Raw genomic sequence first — 20,405 nt, 5'->3', positions numbered from 1 at the left:
ACAAATAGGCCATTTTTCAACTACAGAACGTCAACTAGTACTACTAGTACTGATAGAGTCTATATGTGTTTGCTTTCATAGAATGGGCGTGGGGATTACATACGTTATCATCCGTTCACCTGTGGCCTTTGTAAACTACGTCCATACAAAAACACGCGTCACCCCGACGCCCCCCCCCCCCCAACGTTGTCGAGGGTAAGGTTATGATCAAGGGACTTATTTGGTAATCTGCGTCTAATCTTTATGACCGTTATTTTACAAGGGAGGAAGGTAAAAGGTTACTAGTGCCTATCGTCTGGCAGAAGCCCGTCGTTCCCTGGCTGTAATACCTTCACTCGTCACTGTGGGACGCTTTAGGACCACCACCAAGATCATGTTCTCGACAATTCGTCGCCAGTCGGCGCTTCAGTTCTGCGACGTCGAGTTCAGATTCTGCTCGTTCCCTGATGTGACATTTCTGGTACATGGTACTCTGTGTGTCTACTATTTTGTGGGTTTTGTTTGGGCTTCTCATAGCTCTTCATGCCGTGAATGTAGTTCCCTCTTCTTCATAATGATGTTTAAGGCTGTCTTTAGTTATACAGGCAGATTGTGATACATACATTACATTAGGTACGGAGTCTTGGAGCTCTTGCTCTTAACTTCGATGTTTTAATAATTCGAACGTCATTAGATAGTCAGAATAGTTTACTTCTACCACGGATCATACGTGTACATGGGCATATACGTATAAAGCGCAATGCGTTGAACCTGGCATTTTATTGCTTAGGACGTTTACAGTCTTTTCTGAACACCGGGCACTGAGGCTTAACACTGAGGCTTAACAAAAAAATTATACTTAGCAAATAAAAATCATTGAAGACAATCGTCGTGCTACGTTCTTGTAACGTCACGTAAACACAATGTCCATCCCCCTTTCGACATCTTGTTCGACATCCGGATCCTCTTTATCCGGGTCGTTTGACACTGCCGTGTCCCTGTTGTCTCCCGGCGCGTCACACTTGTCACACGTGTCCGTGTTCTTACAGTCGTACGGGTCGATCCGCAGGTAGCTCTGGTACCTGGCCACCATGTGGTCCGAGCAGGTGGAGGTGGACTGTAACGGGGAGCCGATGTGCTCCGGAACGCCTGCTCCGTGGCAAGGCGTCATGTAGTAGTGGGCCGGCTTACTTCTCTCCGTGACGCCGAAGCGGAGAGGATACTCGGGGTGGCGAGGCGAGCCCGGGCTGGTCGGGGGAGGGCTGTCCTTCACGTGGTCCAGCCACGGTGGACGGGGAGGAGGAAGTGGCGGCGGTTTGCTCAGGCTCTTAACCGGCTCGTAGGAGTGCCACATCCCGCCATTGTAACGGGTCAATGACAGGCTAGGGGTGATGCCGAATTCCCGCGGCGTCTCGTAGCTATTCTGAGCTAACGGCTTGGTGCGTGTGCCTGCGGTATCTGAGCTGCTTCGCGCTCTGTTCTTTGAACCTGACCTTTTGCTTCCATGACGAGGCTTCTTGTCGTTGGTTGGCCGGGTGCTCAAAGAGGTATTCGTACTGGCTTTACTTCGTCCACGTTTGCCAGCACTGGTATCTGAGCTGCTTCAAGCCCGCTCCAAGTTGGAATCAAACCCGCTATGTATGGAGGATTTTCCTGTTGTGATCAGAGGGCTGTCCTTACAATGACTTGGATTGTCTTCGGCTTCTCTCCCAACTAACATCGCTATCGCTTCCTCCAGAGGGATTCGGTCTTCTGGTGTCAGCGGTTGCGTCACTGTTGCTGTCGCGGCTGCATCACAGCTCCCTTCCGCTAGGACAATCGTTGTGGGTATCATGCAAGGAATGGCCATCGCAGTTGCAGTGTTGTACTGGCTCTGTGTCATCATGGAGCCCCAAGTCACTGACCCCAAGATTGTAGAGTGGTCAGCTTTCACAGCCATCACTGCAGCGGGTGGTTCCACTGGCGGAGGACTGTTGCGTGCTACCTGCAGCTTATTGTTGTTCTGCAAAACAAGGTCACCAAAGTGAACTTAACCATGTACGGAGTCTAACATATATTCAATAGCAGATATTGTTTACGGATTTGAGGATGCAGATAGTAGAAGCATTATCAGCAACTTTCGATACTCCATGGATGCACTGGTGTGGCTAAGCGTTTTGCTCTGTAGCACGTCGACTGTTTGGACTGAAGAAATTACCACCAATGCCGACTTTCTGGCAGAAAAAAATACAGTGTAATGAAGTGTGATGTAAGCCGTGTTACAATGTAGAAAAACTGACCTCAAGAACCTCCAGTGATGTGGGTCCTGACGTCATATATGTGAGTCGCGACGCCTTCTGTTGCCCGTGGATGTCGGCAGGATTGTTGTCATGACGACGCTCCCAGTCGCCGAGCTGCTGACGTAAGGGGGCTTCACTTGTACGGTCATTCTCCATCATCTGGTTTCGGATTGACCGTATTCCCTGTTAGGAAAATAAAAGGTTGAGACAAGTTAATTTCTGTACAAAAGATGATGTTTCTTTCACAAAACGTCTGAAATCCGCGGTTGCTTTCACATAAGATTTGTTAGAGCATATGGGATGCATATCTACATGTACTAACGGGGAAGTAGCCATATATACGTTATTGATTTTGTCTTGTGAGAAAATGCGAACAAGTAAATGGCTCTATCTAACCTGTGCGATTTCTTCCTGCGTGTAAACGACATGGATAGGTCTGGACCTGAGGGGCGTCGGTCGAGACGTCTGCAGAGTAGAGGGCCGTCGTCTAGATCTGTTGTAGTTCTCGTCACCATGACCTTGTGGTGCGTCACGGGATGATCCAGCGACAGCTGTCTCCGCTAGGGGGCGTGACTGAGCTTGGGCCTTCCCACCGACCTGCTGTTGGACGAAGATGTTTCAAAACGGACATGAGTAAATAAGTACATCTGCAAAATCACGACTATGTTGACTTAAAGATCATCAACATAGTCGTGATTAAAACACTTATCTTCGTATTACAAGTAAGATATGCTGGGCACCATGCCGACTACTTGTTAATGTATGTATAATAAAGTTTTGTAGGTCATTTGAAAGATGCTCCTCTTTGATGTCATGACATCACCCACTCATACATGACATATAATTTCATAACCATATGGTTTAAAAGGGTCACCGAACTAGCCCCGCCCAACTTTTTCTTATTTTTTCATCTTTCTCTGATACATGTTTTTTTTTGTGTGTGTGTGTTTTTTTTACATGATACTCCTTGGTAATAAATGACATCTGCTATATATAGTGTAAACTTACTAACCAGTGGAATGGCAGGTTGGAACAACCTCCTTGGTTGGAATGACCGGTGGACCGGGTGTTTGGGAGGCGGCATCCTATCAGTCGCCTGGCCGCCAGGGGGCGTCTCTGACTGACCCAGGTTGTGCTGGAGACGTCCGTCCGGACGCTCTGAGGAAGCCGACCTCTGATGACGTAAGTCCGCAGTGGCGGGATGCCCAGTCGGCCCTGTACCTAGGGTTCCGTTTCCCCCGATCTTCGCGGCCAACGCTACGGCTTTATTGCGGAAAAGCCTCTGAAGCCGTTCGTCTCTTTTGATTTTTCTCTGGACGAAGTCGGCAAGGGTCTTCCCTGTGGGAGATTTCAATGACGTCAGCTTGTGCCCGATGACGTCCTGTCCATGGCGTACGCCAACAGCCTCGTCATCTGTGTTGACAGGTGTTTCAGGCCGCTCAGCCGTCAGAGGACATAACGCTTTTGTGCGGGCACTGATTTCTGCCGTCACTTCTGCTAGCTTGTCGGCATTCTGGCTCATCCGATGTGCTTTGATGATCTTGCGATCAGGAGTGGGGCTCTTTGTCAGCTCTTCCGAGACTTTAGAAGGGGAAGTGACTTCGCTCTTATCTCCACCTGGTGTCTCCACTTTTCTGCTCACATACTCTTGGTATGATATCTTACGTCTGCGTTTACCCGCTTGACGACTGGACTCGTCCGAGTCCAAGGTGGCAGACCGGCGCTTGTTACTACCTGTATCACCATGGGAGACGTTTGATGTGGTAGAGTCGTTTCTTGGCACGACTTCGTAATGATCGCGATCGGTCTTTGCTGATCCGACTGCCGCCTTGCCTGTTGGGTGAGGAGACGGCGTGACACGGCGGAGGGTCAGGACGACTCGAGGGGGAGACGGCCGTCTCATTTCCTCTCGGGATGGTACAGCGGAGACGCATGTGGATTTCGACGTGCTCCTGTGGTGTGCGCCGTCCTGTTCCTTACCCTGTCTGTCCCGGCTGGGGCTTTGTTCATCCACGTCATCATACCGCCAAGATGACGTGTAGGGCTGGAGTCGCCTGTCTTTTCTCTTAGCGGTCGACGTTCTTTTCGATACGGTGATCTGGAAGGGTAACATTGAACACAGTATAGTTATGCCGTTATGGTTAGTTTGGGGGCATGCAAAATATAGCATAGTCTATGGAATCAGTCCTGCACTTGGTACTGAATGACAAGTAAACCTTGCGTTAAGCTACAGTGACTACTATAAAGAGATATGCTGTTATGCTCGGCTTGTGATAATGCAAAACATAGCATAATCTACCCAGCAAGGGGAGTCCCTGTCAGTGGTTCTGAACGACTATATTCACACAGGGAAAAAGCCAGTCCTTTTTAGTTTGTTCTTATGTACAACTATAAGGACATACAAGGGATCACAGCTGTCCCTATGACTGAAAAATACACGCGCATGTGATAAACCTTTCTCGGAGCTTACAAAAACATATCCACACACAAGCAAACAGACCAGCGCCTGTCCTTGGTGCTGAATGACAAATCTTCACATGCGAAATGTATCAATGTCGGCAAAACTAAACAGAATAATGTTGTTGTTTTCTAAATCAACAAACATCGTGTTTGTGACTAGCATTTCTGTAAAACACAACTACATATCAACAGTGGACCACAGTGCAATTTAGTGCGGGTACGTGCACGCGAGTGTCCTTACCTTGTCGTCATGCTGGGCACTGAGAGCGGGGGTCTCTGCAACACGCTGTACATGTAACAGCGGGAGGACCGCTCCTTGGGACACAGTAAATATAACGTTGACGAAAGGAACTTTCTCGGCATTGATGAGGATTTACAACAGTTATTTAAATGATCACCATCAGGAACTAGTGGGGCAGTAAACGTGAATGAGATAGCCTAGGAAGTAGTTCACTTTGTCATATGAGCGATATGACCCGTTGGAAACATTCAAAACAAATTCGCTCACGAATCGATTCATACTGTGAGCACTAAACCGTCACTCGTAACAAATTCCAAGGCTTGTCTCTTCCGGTGAAACGATCTAAGCTTATCAAATTAATGGGTTTATTAGACTACATACAAAAGATGTGAACCGTAAGTACATTGACGATAGATAACTACTAGTATATGTAGGTATATGTGTTGAAACAGGCGACTAGCTGTTCACTGACGCAGTTCTTCAGTTTGGAGATTTAAAATCGACGCAAAATCACTGTAATAACCGAAATCATTGGTACAGGTATCTGAGTTAACTAAATCATGTACATAGATGCACGTGTAGTCACTAACATACGTTGACAAGTAAAAGACACAAGTCGATTTGACATGAAAACTTGTTGATGCTTACCTGGTTGCTCTCTTCTTGACTCTCGCTCTTCTCTGTGGAGAGCATGTCCCTGGTGATGACTAGCCGACTTGGCGGCGCTTTGTGTACAGTGCACACTGTACTTCTTTTGCTTCACTATTTTGGGCATATTGAATGCCTATAGTTATCTATTCCTCGCGCAAAAATTATTCTCAAACGGCGTGCGCGTGCGCTCTGTTTGAAAGCATCTTTGCTCTGTTTACTAGAACGGTTGTCAGGTTCGACTAAGAGGCAGAAAGGTGTTCTAGAACGGGACGGTGGCGTTCTTTTTGCGTTACCTTAGGTGACCCCAATCCGACAACGTTCGGGAACGAAAACAACTCTCGACTAGAAAGTAAATGCTGTCTAGTGAAGAAGCTAATTTCGTAATAACAGACTAATATTTTCTAGTTTAAAATCATGAAGATGACGTAGTACTAATGTCCGCCAAACATATTCACCGGTCCTTATATTACCTCAATAACTTTTTATTGCTAGTTGGTACATTTTATTACCCATAACAGAGACCACAAATTTATACAACGGATATTTCTATACCATTCCATCCATCCAAATGCTCAATAGTAATACTCATGAATTACTATTTCTAATAGTACTGAGAAAAAAGTGGTACAATAAACAAAGCACACAGTACATGCAATAAGTGGAAGGGGGGCTTTATTTGAAATGACCGGTTCACAAAAAGTACCCCGTATTGCCTGGTGTGATTACTGTACAACTGGGCATTGCAGTTAGTACTTACTGGCAGTCCAACAGTGATTTGTTCCAAATTTATACAGAAGTTCCTTAACCTTTAGCACACTAAAGTAGCCTTTTGGCACCCCATTCTCTATTAGTTACAGTGTTAGGCAGCAGGGAGATGGTTAATCCACCATTTGAGATGTAATTCATACACAAAGGTCCTGTCTTCAGTTAACAAACTCTCTAAGACACAAAAGGTGCTTGCGGGGAAACAGGAGCATCCAAGTTTATGTCCCACACTGTCATGCACATGTGTGTGACATGTGATATTTTGGCTGACATCATCCCCTGTCCAGTTGATGCTTGCTCCTACTGAACTGAACAAAATCTTTCTGACAAAGTTTCTTATAATCATGTATCAAAATGTCTCTACCATTGTGCCATTATCTGCCTTCTCTTGAACCCAGAGATGTAACAATCTGGGGAAACAAGAATCTTGACACAATTCTAATGATCTACATTTGAACACATCTAAAATTCATCACTACTGGGACTTTCTCTACAGACATAATGAACTGTAATTAGTAATTCTACCAAGAAGGACAAATATTCTAAGGGCAAATATTGTAACCTTTCCTGAAGTTTGTATTAATTAGCCCTGTAGTTACATTTTGCCTCATCAACAAAATGTTGCTTCTTTTGACAAAGGAGCTTGGCAGAGCTTAAGTATACAGGTTTTGCCTTTCAATTCCTCCCGTCACGCCAGAGTTTTATAGCAGACTACATCTATGAACATATTTTATAGCAGACTACATCTATGGACAAAACACTAGAGCTTTCAGCTACCTATAAAATGCACATAAACAGGTCATTAAGTCTTTTATAAACCCAAAGGTTAATGCTTCAAGACACCTGTACATGGAAAAAGTTCATAGGAATAAAACGGGAGCAACTAATAATAAAACTGGATATGACTACTAACTAAAAACCTAACTTGTAGCCTTGTTGCTTCTCTTGATCTGAATTATCCGAAATACTCGATCAGTAATACCTAATAATAATTTGTACCATCACATCTGTTTTTGTACAACAAGTCCATTGGACAGAAGTCACACATGATTATCCTTCATTAGATGTGTTTACCTCAGTTTCACTGTCATCATCAGTGTCTTCTTCTTCAGAGCTGTCTTCATCTGACTTGTTGTTGTGGCCAGTTTTGCCACTGTTATCTACATCAGAGCTTTCGTTATCTGCTGTGGGAGTTGGTCTATCATTGTCTATTGTACCATCTATGTCATTATCCTCCTCAGCATCACCTTCATCATCCTCATCATCCAAGCTGTCCTCAGAGCTTTCCTCAGAGGATGTGAAGACGAAGGGACTACCCTTGGCTTCTCTGGGTGAGAATGATTTCCCAAGCCTCTTCCATTTCTTCACCTGCTTATTACGATCCTCCTTCAAGTAATCCAGGATATCTAAAGAAATTTGAAAAAAAAAAATTAGTTTCAGACAATTCGTAACAGGACTAGCAAACATATTATGAGCTGTGATGTGATCTAAGCTTTTTAAAATCATAACTTACATGAGATCTTTTAAGATCTTTTAAAAACAATACAACATATTTCCTAGACTATACACATTGATGCCCCACTTGGGTAAAAGTGGCACTGTCTATATCAGCAGTACCAATGCCATTATGGACAAAGTAACAACATCAGGTGATAATAGGACCGAGAATGAAATAAACACAGGAAAAGTGGAGTGTACACTAGAAAGGGTGGTCTATTGGGGGGGTTCTAAGTTCAAGATGCCACCACGGTGATCCTGGGCAGAAATTGAGATGCCCCTATATCCAGATTCGTGTAGAATATGTTTAACTACATCTACATATGTGCCAAATTTAGTGCTTTTCGACGAATCTGAACAATAATTAGTCTGATTTTTCCAGTTATGCCACCGGATTATTTTGCAAAACAAACAAACAACGAATTATCCCCACCGTCCAAGTCCTTCCTCTCCCAGTCTGTAACACGCAGTCTCAGACTGTGCCAGCGTTTGCTGACCTGGGAGTGGTGCTTCACCCTTGGGGAAAATCAAACACAGTTTACACCATGCCTACTCTTTCTAACTGGTTTATTGAATTTCTAAATACACTGTGCATGTACAACGTTGCTTTCATCAAAATACATTGAAGTATACATTTCACATGGCAGAATTGACTGACATAATGATAAGTATTCAATTCATGCAAGCATATGCAGTGAGCTAAAAGAACAAAAGTAGTGATAGAAATTATACAAAGGCATATTTCCATCTATTAAACACTATGATTAAAATTGCCATACAACTAAAAGGACAAAAGGTACATGTAATAGAAGCAAACTTTATAAAACTGATAAACTGATGCTTAGAATTAACATTATATCATATTGTACCAAGCTTAGAAGATGTCTGTGTCATAATTTTCTTTCCCCGATTCCATATTATAATTCCTAAAAGAATTGGAATAAATCAATTAGTTTGGAGCAACCTAACCCAAGGACAACTGACCAGCTGAGTTTCCCAGCTATGGCTCTCCAGTCAATGTCGTATGTTGCTTCAGCTTCACTCTGGTAGATCCTACAAAATAGACAAACACACTCATAAATTACATTATGTAGAATCAATTTATTCCAAACATCTATCAGAAATGCTCAGAATTTATGAAATCTTAACACAAAAAGTTTGGAAACTTTGATTTTCATTGATTGTAAAGTTTGTATCTCAGTTAATCTTAGTTATAACTTATATATAATCAATTGCGCTACATTATATCTTCTGTCATACTTTGACCCTAATAATGTTGGATACGGGTGTTTTCCGGAACGGTCTAAACTTAACGGTATCATACAGGCCCCTACTTGTATCGCACAGGCTTCCATCAAATAATTCAAATACACTTTGCATGCATGGCATGCGCTGCTGTTAGCCTTCGGGTGATCCTACCGACAGTCGGGCTGGTACCTCCATATACATGTATCATTGGAAAGCTTATTTATTGCCTTTACCATTATTGTACCTTTATGGGTTGAACACTATGGCTTCATATGTGAGTAGATCACTACGTAAAATAACAATATAGGGATGACTTACTCATCTATGAGCTGAAGATCTCGCTGTGGGTTCCACATAGGTTCTCCTTGTTGGAAAGAGAACCAGTTTACCAGACTCAACCTAGGGGGGAAAACAGTAATGAATTTACCAGTATGACAACAGGACAATCTGGGAAGAAAAGTATTTTCTTCTTCTCTCTCACTAAAGGAAATAATACCTGATACTGCTTGGAAACAGATCACGACAAAAAACGTCTTCGGACAATTTTGGTAACACTGGAACTTGTGACTGTCTGCAACCTTCTATACATCAAGCAATTTAATCTGCTATTTGCAGATCTATAAGATAATGCTAATCAGAGCCTGAGAGAAGGAAACATCTGTACCTTGGTACACATACTGGTAGTTACATACATGTACATTAGTGCTGCGTACCGGTACTGGGTACCAGTGCTGGACCGTAAAAATTGATTAGGTACAGGTTCAAAATACCAGATGATGAAGTACCGGTGCTATACCGATATAAATTCACACCAAGTATGTTACGTTTAGGTACGCAGCACTAATGTACATACATGTACATTACATATGTAAGCTATCAGTCGGTCTATACAGACTAGAACACATACTGTGCAGACAAATAGTTATAAAGTAAAGTAAGTAAAGCAGTCATCCTCAATTGAGGTGAAGCATAATGCCTTTTCAAGTAGCTAGTGGTAGTGCAATGCAGCTTCGCCACGGCTCACGTTTTTGGCCAAGCACACCGGGTCACCCCTACTCTTCTCGATAATTGTGTTGGGTTCTTTTACGTGCAGAGGTTTGACGCTTGAGGCTTACGCCCGAAGCTCCTTCATACACGGAGCCGCCGGCTTTACGTCACCATCCGAAATGACGAATGCAATCCCTTACAACATGTCCGAGCTCGAGTCGACCCCTAGGATCGAACATGGGCCCTAGGATCCACGGAATTTGATCCAGATGGCGGAGCAGCGGGGGTTACGTTACCGCTTGCACTATGTTATAGGGAGTGAATATCAGCAGACTTAAGTTTGCTTGCCACTAGTCCTAACGACCTGTTTTCCTGTTCTCCTCTTGCGATATCTTTACTTCAATATGTCAGAGAACAAATGAAATAACATCGCAATAATGGCATAGTTTTGGATGTCCCTGTAGCTCAACTGGTAGCATCCTCACGGTTGAGCTCCTGGTTCCGATTATGTAGTCGGTAACTAGGAGACCCAGTTCCAATTTCTGGGTGGGGCATCTAGTCTCTACCAGACTAACAGCGCCGGCTATAGGGAGAACATTTGCCGGGGGACTTTGGCCATGGAGGGTAACATTCACAGGCATATTTATGTTTAGCCATAAGTATGGCTAAACATATTGTTTTCTCTCATGTTTCTTCTTCTTCTTCTTCTCCTGTCAAATCTTCAAATCGATTCATCTCTGTCATTTTTTGACCAAATGACCTGAAATTTGGTACAGAGGTAATGTAGGCAAAAACCAATGTGCGTTCTTTTCCTTGTTTTGATATTGACCTTGAAAGTGATTTTATTGAGGTTTTTAGGCTATTTTTAGCATATCTTGGCCTCCTGCGCCCTGGTATTTCAACCGAATGACCTGAAATTTGCTGTATATGTGGCTTGAACAAATATTTAAAGGACTACATTCCCATTTTTGGCATACATATATTCAAAACGATTTATTTTGGGCTTTCTTGACAATATTTGCCACTTCTGTCACTTTCAATACTACATATGACCTACAGGTCATTGACCCCGAGTGCCTTGCACCTGGCCAAGCTGGAAGTTTGCTTACGAGGAGGAAAGACCGGACATAAACATTTAACGTGATTATCGGGAAAACACCATGTTCCCTTAAACTCAGTGGTTAAATTGCAGTTTAGGAAATTTTATAACAGAAAACAAGTTAAATCAATGATTTTGTGAATGTTTATTCTAGCATTAGTTATTCCAGATATTTTCAAACTCCAAATTCTTCAACACAACACGGGAGATCGTTTCTCCTCAGACTGGCGCGACGTAGCGTCCACCACCAGGCCTTCCTACATGTCCTACGTACGGGCGTATGGATCGTAGAATTCGGCAAAAAAGGAATGATTAGGCCAGTAGAGTCAGTCCCCGGTAAGGTCAATGATTCGCCCCTTTGCGCTAGCTTGTAACGTTAAATGAATGTACCCTCTGGTGGCCAAACTTCACTGACAAACTTTCTCCCTATTATCATCATGAGCTTGCGTTAGTCTGGTACTAGTGACTATTATGTGCCGGGAATGTTTATCTATCGCACGCCTTGGAAGGAAGTTCAACCATGATAAATGGTCGGCCGTTGCGAAAATTTGGAATCCCATGCTGTTGATTTTCGTGATTGAATCTGTAAGAAAATATATTTTCATGTCGTTCATGTTTTTGGGACGGACGCCGGGACGGGGTGAATTTTTTCTATCATTTTCGTCCCGTTAGTAATGCAAATCGAATCGTGTTGCACAAGAGGCAAAACACTAAAAACGTGGGTCTTGTGGAGTGTTTTAGAGCGGGAAAATGCCGGATATTAGCGGTGCCGAACAGTGTACATCGTCGCGCGCGGGTGACGCTCCGTCAAAACAAATCCGCTGGTGGTCTAGCGCGGCCACCGAAAATAGGCAGAAACACACAGGAGGACTTAGCACCTTCGTTTATGAGGGCAATTGTGAAAATCTTTTGTTACAAGTTGTTCGAACATTGAAACATTTGGATAGATGGTTTGAAACTGTTCTAAATAAAGAGATTTTTGTGTAGTTACGTTCGAAATGTTTCCAACGTATGTGAAATAAGTTCAAACATGTTATAAGTTTCAATTCTAATTGTTTGAACACTTTAGAACTATTGTGGCTTAGACATTCTTTTAATCAAAATAGTTCAAACATATTACAAATATCATATTAAAACCCTCTCGGTGACTTTGAATTGACTCAAATATGTTGTTTTTGGTCATTTCCTTCGTCTCCTGTCAAATCTTCATATGTATACTATGGAAAACTTCATTCTTCCCTGGGGTTGATCTTTTTTAATTCAATTTTGAACTGGGTTGATTATGCGCAAGAGTGTAATTTTCAGCGGATATTTTTCGACTGGTTTACATGGAAATGGCACGGAATATCCCATTCTTGCAAGGGGAGGATTATTTAATTATTTCTTTCAATTTTGAGCTGGAATGATTATGAAAAAGTCCATTTTTTAGCAGAAGTGTATTTGTTAATCAATTAGTGGATATGGTTGTGGACTGGTCCATATTGTGTTGAGGTGCTACTGGAAGACTCAATTTTGGACTGGGGTGATTCATTTTTTTAGTGCAAGTATTTTAGAATGGTCCATTGTTATTTTGGGAGAGTCCATTTTTTGCATGGCGAGGAGTATGGCTAAACATGCTGTATTTGCTCGCAAATGTTGCCTTTCTAGTTGACCCTCTCTCCGTAGCCGACTCCCTTCATACAACTGACTCTATTTGGCTAATTTCTACTATTTTTCCAGTGACTCGCGGAGGCTGGTAGAGCCTAGGGGCATCTTGGTTGGGGCTGCACTCGTCTTTCAGAAGGGAGGAAATTATAGGGGTCCTGTGTTTAAGGTGCCTGCTAAAGGGGAAGAGCTAGCAACCTCTCCCTGTAGAACTACACCCTGCAGCTGAAACAGCAAGGAAACTTGCTGCCCTATGTGCCACTAGGCACTACATAGGTCTAAGTGACAATGGCATATTTGGTTTACCACAGTCTAGCATCCACACTCTGCAAGGCCCACTTGACAGTTTCTTGTCCTTAGTTAAAAAGAAAAAAACTGCAGTGGTTCGGGCATGTGTCTAGGGCGAATGGCACTCTTGCACACACAATCCTTCAGGGAAAAGCAGAGGGTGCGCGGCCGCGGGGACGTCCCCGTCGGTCGTGGATCTCAGATCTAAAGGAGTGGACAGGTCATTCAGCCAACCAAATGACCAGACTGGCGGAAAGCCGCCAGCAGTGGAGAGCTTTCACTGAGAGCTATGCTGCCCCGACGGCTGACTAAGCTATGAAAGAGAGTGAGAGTGAGTATTATTTGACTCACCAGTGGACACGACACTGTGTGGCACTTCTCATGTTGTCCATGAAGTGGGAACACTCCTGCCAGCTGATGGCGCAGGTGAGGTTGGTGACGTCCTGCTGCCCTGTAACTGCCTGCACGGCTTGGATCAGCTTCTTGCTCTCTTCGGGTGCCCATTTTCCTTTATCTGGGGTATTCACAAGTGAAAATTAGTCAGTAAAAGGACATCATTGCATTAGAACAACATCAAGATATTGGACAATGAAGAAGATTATTCATTGAGGGGAGGGAAAGAAGAACTTACAATTTCCAACCACCTGGTTCTGGGTCAGAAATAAGGAGATATCCTTCTCCATCATACCTCATCTATGTTACTGGCATCTCATGGCTACTTACTGTGGCATTGTCGGACAGTTCATCAAAGGAAGTACAGGGTTGTATTTGTGGTTGTTCGTTCGTTGGATCATTCATTCATTCAGACCTTTGTAGTACCTAGTGGCACATAGGGCAGCAAGTTTCCTTGCTGTTTCAGTAGCAGGGTGTATTTTTACAGGGAATGGTGCTTAGCCCTTTCTCTGGAGGTACCTCCTCAAACATAGGACCCCAATTTTACATCCCTTCCGAAAGACGAAAGACGGTGCAGCCATATCAGAAATGTCCTGCCCGGGATTAAGCCGGGATTTCCAACTAATTGGAAACAGGAACTCAGTTGAACTACAGCGACAATTCAGGCAAGTAAACTTTCCAGGTACGCATTGTTCAAGAGGGTAACTTATAGGGGGGCAGGTGAATGTTCGAAAAGTCTATTTTCCGCACATGGGTGATTTTGGAAGTCCATCTTTGCAGGGGGAAAGAATGGGGAAGGGAAACATCCTGTGGCTACTTGTTGGCTTCATTTTCTATTATAGTATACATGTATAAAATAAAATATTCTATATTGTTGTTAAGTCCCATCAAGATTTACCAATCACAATTCAGCCCCTGGCTACAGAGTACAGTGTAAGAAGATTAGACTTTTTTAAGACAAAACAATAGAATGCTTACTTTTCGACCTCTGGCGAAACCTTTGCTTGATGTTGTCCTCAAAGCGCCCCAGGTACTTGCTGATAAGTGCCCAGCGAGGCCCATACTTCTCATACAACTTCATCAGCTTCCTGTCCTCCTTTGGCGACCATCTACAAAGGTATTTTGTCATTCTTTTATTTTCTTCCAGATAATGAAGAAATTAACCAAGTCAAGAAAGCACAAACTGCCATGCAGTTTTCAACAAAGTCAAATCTACAAATACTCAATTCTTCTGACAAAAGATTTTTAATGTTAGGAAAAATTTCTGCTAGCCATTCCTTGAACAGTAGAAATATCAGCATGCAAAAAATCAAAACCAGGCACTGTAAATGCATTTGAGTTTGTGGTGATTTAATCTTGCGGTAGGGAAAAAAATAGCGTGTTTGCTGTGGTTTTCAGTTCACATTTGAAACAAGCTTAAGGTGGTAGGCAGGGAGAAGACAGAACAAGCATTTTCTCAGTGGTTGTAAGTTTGCCCTAACATTAAATCACCACAAACATAACGTAAACATTACAGTATTCCTAAACAATAAAGTAAGGTAGATTTGCTCTTACCTGCCGCTGATTTCTGGGTTACTGAACATATACCTGGCTTTGGTGTAGACGTTCCACAGAGGCCGGTTCAGACCTTGGGCTTCAGGACATACAAAACATACAATTTTTATGACTAAGAGTAAGAGTCAAGAAATAGACAGCCCAATGACAAATATGTTGATAACATGCTGCTGTAAGTGAATTGGCCCTTGTCACTCACTGTTTGGTAGCTTCTTGAGCTCAGGTGGTGTTAATTTTTTGTTATAGAAGCAACCAACCATTTCTGAAGTTGCCTGTGACGAAAAAGTACCTAACGGCACTGAACCTTAATCCATCGCAACCTTAATCCAACACTTTTGAGTATTGGCTTGCCAATTAAGATTCAGCAGCGTAATGCAATAACTGTTTATTGCATTTGAATACGGGTACAGTACTGATGTAAAAAAGGTACATTCATAAAGATCGAACTTTGCAATGACGAGGTATTAGTAAAGATATCAAAGATACATTTGTACTACAATAATCATCAAAAAATTTTCTATCAAACTTACTCCCAACAAGTGATAAATCAGCTATGGACTGTGCCTAAATTCTCTAGCCTGGTATCCAAATCTACATGTATTATACTATAGCTGCTGAATCTCTTTGTTATCTTATATATATTACTACCGTAGTACGCAAAGTCGCAAATATTTGCATAAGAAGACGAAGAGACTCGTCAGCTATAATAGGTTTGGATACCAGGCTACAAATCCTCACCTAGATGTCGGAACATCCCTGACTCCTGGATTAGTTTCTTCAGGGCCCTCCTGTGATCGTACTGATTGGGGAATAAAAGAGTTCTGGAGTCCTTCACACCATACTCCTGAAAATCATCAAGAACATAGCATTCAGAGACGGCAGACTTCACCCCCTTGTTATCCATGCTGCTTTGCAATCCTTCCAGTTCAACAAACCAAGGGATACATGGAAACACTGCATCATTAGGGATGTATAACAATGCTGCATTGTACATACAGATTACAGTGTACTGGGAATCACAGAAACACAGGCATAGACAGACGGACAAGCCAAAATAACTGTGATGAAGTAACTTAAAGATTGTTAATAGTGAATAGATCATTATACATACAATTTTGACATTTTTCGAAATTTCTTATGACCACGAACCTTTGCAAAATTTCCAAATTTTTCAAATTTTCTCATGACTGCGGAGCTTTGTAAAACTGTTATTTTTTCAAAATTTCTCAAAAAGATAGCAAAAGAGTTGGCTGAGTATTTGTTTACAAAAACTGACTACAAGTACAAGTGTGTATTTCATCTAAAATGTCCTTACCTTACAGAAGCTTTCCATGTTCTTCGTCAGAATTGCTTTCTCTTGTCGACTGAAATGTCCAAATCTGATGGTCACTCCTGAAAGAAATACACAAGCCTAAATATTACAAGTAATAACAAGAATAATGACAAATGTACTTGTACTTTGCAACAATCAATCTCTAATATGAAGAGAATATGCACCAATACTGGGGCTGAAAACCATCTGACCAGCAGTAACAGGTCAGTTTCAACCAGGCACACTTCAAAGAAACATGTTAGTCTATGAATTCTACTGTTACACGTAAAGTGATTGTGCATAATATAGCTGTATTGTTCATTAAGACAGTAAGACTGCATTCCAAAACATACATGCACCTTATGTACACAGCACCATTTGTTTAAACACAGACTGTTTCTAGCAAGGTTTTACCTCTCTCTTTGAGACTTTTCACATCCTCAGCAGACAGTGCCTGTACTCCCTTCAGCCACAAGTCTTCCGAGTCCACATCATTGTTCCCAACCGACCTCCTTTTCCGAGATGATGATCTTGTTGCTCTTGATGTTGATGGGGAAGCAGCTAGGTCTTGAAAGTCATCCCCACTACTGTGACCATCCTGGTCTTCATGGGTCTCTATGGCCTGGTCCTGAGTTTGCTCCTCTGGGTTTACTTCCTCATTTTCTTCTCCTGTAGGGTTTTCTTTCTCTCTTCTATCCTGTTGCCTTCTTTTACTTTCAATCTTTCTCCTCTTCGTAGTATCTGCCTTGTCTACAGTAGACTCTGCTTCTTCTGAAACATCTCTTGTCTTGACTTTCTTCTTTCCTTTTCTTCTCTCTGTGACGTTGTCTTGTGCAGGCTTGCTGGGAAGTTTACTGGCAGGGTTATCTCCTGACTCTGTTGATGTGTTTTCTTTGGCCATATCTTCTCTTGTACTTTCATTAGGAACAGGTTCACTTTCTGTCCCTGTGCTGTTCCCAGCACTATCATTTGCACTGCTCTGTTGTTGTTTTTCTCCATCAACTGTCTTTCCTGTGTCACTTTTTCGCTTTCCCTTCCTTGAAAGCTTACTTTTCTTTTGGGGAGTGATAGCAACAGCAGTTTCATCATCTGCCCCTGTATCATTCCCTGCATTATCATCTACACTACTCTGTTGTTGTTCTTCTCCATCAACTGTCTTTCCTGTGTCACTTTTTTGCTTTTCCTTCCTTGAAAGCTTACTTTTCTTTTGGGGAGTGATAGCAGCAGCAGTGTCATCGTGTGATTGGTACTCAAATGCATTGTCTTTTTCTCTCCTTTCTACACTGGTTCCTCCTCCCTCCTTACCCACCACACTGTCAAAGTTGGGCTGTGTGCTGGTAGTCCTGATCACACCCTGACTGGATTGCCTTGTACCTGAACCTGAAGGTTTGTTCTGTCCCCATCCAAACATATCAAACACCTCAGACACTGTCTGTGACTCCTGGCCTGCATCCTCTATACACCAGACGGGCAGTTTGTTTGCAGTAGGCTTTGAGTTTGACTTATCTTTGGAAGCACTTCCAGTTTTCTTAGCCTCGTCATCCCCTATTGCATGTCTCCTTGGAACTGTCAAGGGGCTCTTTATCGGTGAGCCAACATCAGATTCAGGAACCTCAGATTCTGACTGTGAAGTAGATGCAGATTTGGACCTCTTGTCCTTTGCTTTCCCCTTCTTCTTCCTGGCTGTGTCTGTATTGGAAGTACTTTGGTTTTCAGAGGACACATTACCATTCAGTGTGGTATCTTGTGAGCGTAGCACTACTTCCTCACCATTTACCTCTGAGTCTAAACCTGACCCATCACTTCTCTTCTTATGCTTTTTCTTTGATTTCTCAGGTTTTGACAATTCCTGTGTTGGAGGAATGACATCACTGTTTTCAGCTTCCGAGACTTGCCCTTCTAATGTGCTTGGCTCCTTGTCCTTCTTTCTCTTCTTTTTGTGCCTTTTTTCTTCATCCCCTTCAACATTATCATGTTCAGACTGGGCTGTTGAAACACTTGCAGGCTGGGCAGCTGAAGAGTCTTCTATATCTCTATCCTTTTCCTTCTTTTTCTTCTTCTTCTTTTTGTGTCTTTTTTCATCACTCTCTTCAGCATTGTCATCTGCAAACTGGGTTGTTGATACACTTGTGGCCTGGCTTTCCAAAGCATCTGATTCTCTGTCTTTTTCCTTTTCCTTCTTTTTCTTCTTCTTTTTGTGTCTTTTTTCATCACTCTCTCCAGCATTATCATCTACAGACTGCATTGTTGAAACACCTGTGGCCTGGTTTTCCAAAGCATCTGATTTTGCATCTTTGTCCTTTTCCTTCTTTTTCTTCTTCTTCTTCTTGTGTCTCTTCTCATTGCCACTTTCAACATCCTCTTGAGCAGACTGGACAGTGGAAACACTTGCACCTGTGTCTGTTTCTACTCCTGATGTGTCGTCTGACATCCCACCTTTTTCTCTGTGTTTCTTCTTCCTTTTACCAGACTTGCTCACAAGACCAATACTGAACTTTGAAGGTGATGACTCCACAGGGCCTAAAGGCTTCTTGAAAATGTCCTCTTGCACCAACAGGCCATCAGCATCAAGCCGAATAGGAGGCTGACTTTCTTTACCACTCTCCTGACTACTGGAAATCCAAGGAAACACATCACTCGCTGACGTTTTTGCAGAGGTTGTCTGCAGAGTACTAGTAGTATGCTTGGGTGCAACACTTCTGTCTTCTTCTGTTGTGGTCTTTTTCTTTTCTTGGCCACTAAGAGGAAAGTAGTCTATCTGAGAGAGGGAAGTACTCGCATGGTCCGTACCTGTGCTGCTTTGACTTGAAGTTCTCTCCCTTCTGTACTGTCTCCTAAGGAGGACACTAGAGGATCCTTTTGCGGGAGACGTGGGCAGACTACTGTTGCTGCTACTACTTGTAACAACTGAACTTCCATTGACAACATTGCCATTTTTGCTCTGCCCTGAAAGTGAAACTGTTGACGCCTCGTTGTCTGTGTTTTTATTCTCCCCTTTCTTGCCGTCAGCATCTATGGCGGACGTTTCAGCAGACGATTTTGGGGCCAATTTCATCATCTGCTTCTTCTTGTACTTTCTGCTTTTAGTAACGATAATGTCGTGACTGTCTCGTGTGTAATCACCATAAGCACTGCCCAGGTCCGAGGTGTCCGCGAGGCTTCCATGGCTGTCCAGCCTTTTCCTCTTCTTGCTTGGAGATGTCAGTGTGGTATCCATGCCTTATAAATATACTGTAGATGACTAGATGTACAACAATGTTGTATAATTCGTCAATATGCCTTTGTGGTGTGGTTTACTTGATGTTATTCTACCTTGCCTGGGACATTCTTGTGATATCTTGTTGTGGTGTTCTTCATATATGTTCTTGAAAGCTTTTAAGGCAAAAGAGAACAAAAATAAATTGATTCATGCAAATGACGGTAAGGAAACTTTCATAATTATTTGACGATTTGTAATCATGGTATCTGGCTATCAATACTATCATCCAACAGGATTATCTGGCCAGTAGTACTGTATGTCTGTAAAAAATTCATTTCTATTTGTTTTGTAAAAAAATAGTTCATTCTCACGCCATATCGGTCACTCTTATAACCACACTTACATCCGTATATAAACACTGTCTTATAATAATTTTGCCAGAAAAACGTGACAATTTTAAATCAATGGGCTTGAAAACCCTGCTGGGAATGTTCCCGCCAAGGCTTTACCTTCCGTTTGCCATGCCCCCTCCCCTATGTCGAAACCCACGCTACCACACAGCACACCGTTTATAGCTCTATCCTCAGTCTGTATCATGAAAACTCCTGCAAATAAGAACCTCTTATCTCCCTAGATTTCTTTGGTATCTTTTTGTTTTGTTAAAGCTTACCTGGGAGTAAGTTACAGCTGAAATTGTGAAGTTTTTACAGGTTCGGACTCGGCAAGTTACCGCAGGCAGACATGTTGGGATAAACCAGTAAGCAAAGGGGGTGAAATTATTCATGCTCCAATTTACAAATAGACATATC

At 42.7% G+C, this 20,405-nt stretch overlaps 2 protein-coding genes across 3 annotated transcripts; both read right to left on the bottom strand.

The window, feature by feature from the left end:
- Window positions 1-868: 868 nt before the first annotated feature.
- LOC136442616 (uncharacterized) lies at window positions 869-5,734 on the bottom strand. The gene is made up of 6 exons (XM_066439560.1): window positions 5,608-5,734; window positions 4,960-5,033; window positions 3,271-4,356; window positions 2,655-2,858; window positions 2,259-2,441; window positions 869-1,981 (listed from the first exon to the last, which is right to left on the bottom strand). The coding sequence occupies exons 1-6, from the start codon at window positions 5,732-5,734 to the stop codon at window positions 1,583-1,585; spliced, it is 2,073 nt and encodes a 690-aa protein (XP_066295657.1). The 3' UTR covers window positions 869-1,582.
- Window positions 5,735-6,265: 531 nt separating this feature from the next.
- LOC136441255 (transcription termination factor 1-like) lies at window positions 6,266-20,372 on the bottom strand. 2 transcript variants are annotated; one of them, XM_066437430.1, is made up of 12 exons: window positions 20,267-20,372; window positions 19,677-19,769; window positions 16,812-19,638; window positions 16,401-16,477; window positions 15,824-15,929; window positions 15,086-15,164; window positions 14,510-14,640; window positions 13,490-13,652; window positions 9,439-9,519; window positions 8,857-8,925; window positions 8,306-8,388; window positions 6,266-7,781 (listed from the first exon to the last, which is right to left on the bottom strand). In XM_066437430.1, the coding sequence occupies exons 3-12, from the start codon at window positions 19,612-19,614 to the stop codon at window positions 7,426-7,428; spliced, it is 3,948 nt and encodes a 1,315-aa protein (XP_066293527.1). In that variant the 5' UTR covers window positions 19,615-19,638; window positions 19,677-19,769; window positions 20,267-20,372; the 3' UTR covers window positions 6,266-7,425. The 2 variants fall into 2 exon arrangements, with proteins under 2 accessions (XP_066293527.1, XP_066293526.1); XM_066437429.1 differs by having other exon boundaries at window positions 16,812-19,769.
- Between the last annotated feature and the right edge of the window lie 33 nt (window positions 20,373-20,405).

Source organism: Branchiostoma lanceolatum, chromosome 9, assembly GCF_035083965.1.
Source record: "Branchiostoma lanceolatum isolate klBraLanc5 chromosome 9, klBraLanc5.hap2, whole genome shotgun sequence".
NCBI classification, from domain to species: Eukaryota; Metazoa; Chordata; class Leptocardii; order Amphioxiformes; family Branchiostomatidae; genus Branchiostoma; species Branchiostoma lanceolatum.
This window is presented reverse-complemented; position numbering and strand designations above follow the sequence as displayed.

Bases quoted from the DNA above. Each gene is read 5' to 3' on its own strand.
- LOC136442616 (XM_066439560.1), bottom strand. From the start codon at position 5,734: ATGCCCAAAATAGTGAAGCAAAAGAAGTACAGTGTGCACTGTACACAA. The intron at 2,859-3,270 runs GTTAGTAAGTTT...TTCGTCCAACAG, and splicing joins TCCAACCTGCCATTCCACTG to CAGGTCGGTGGGAAGGCCCA. The intron at 1,982-2,258 runs GTCAGTTTTTCT...CTTGTTTTGCAG, and splicing joins CATCACTGGAGGTTCTTGAG to AACAACAATAAGCTGCAGGT.
- LOC136441255 (XM_066437429.1), bottom strand. From the start codon at position 19,614: ATGGATACCACACTGACATCTCCAAGCAAGAAGAGGAAAAGGCTGGAC. The intron at 15,165-15,823 runs GTGAGGATTTGT...TATGTCCTGAAG, and splicing joins AGGGATGTTCCGACATCTAG to CCCAAGGTCTGAACCGGCCT. The intron at 8,389-8,856 runs GTCAGTTGTCCT...ATTTTCCCCAAG, and splicing joins ATAGCTGGGAAACTCAGCTG to GGTGAAGCACCACTCCCAGG.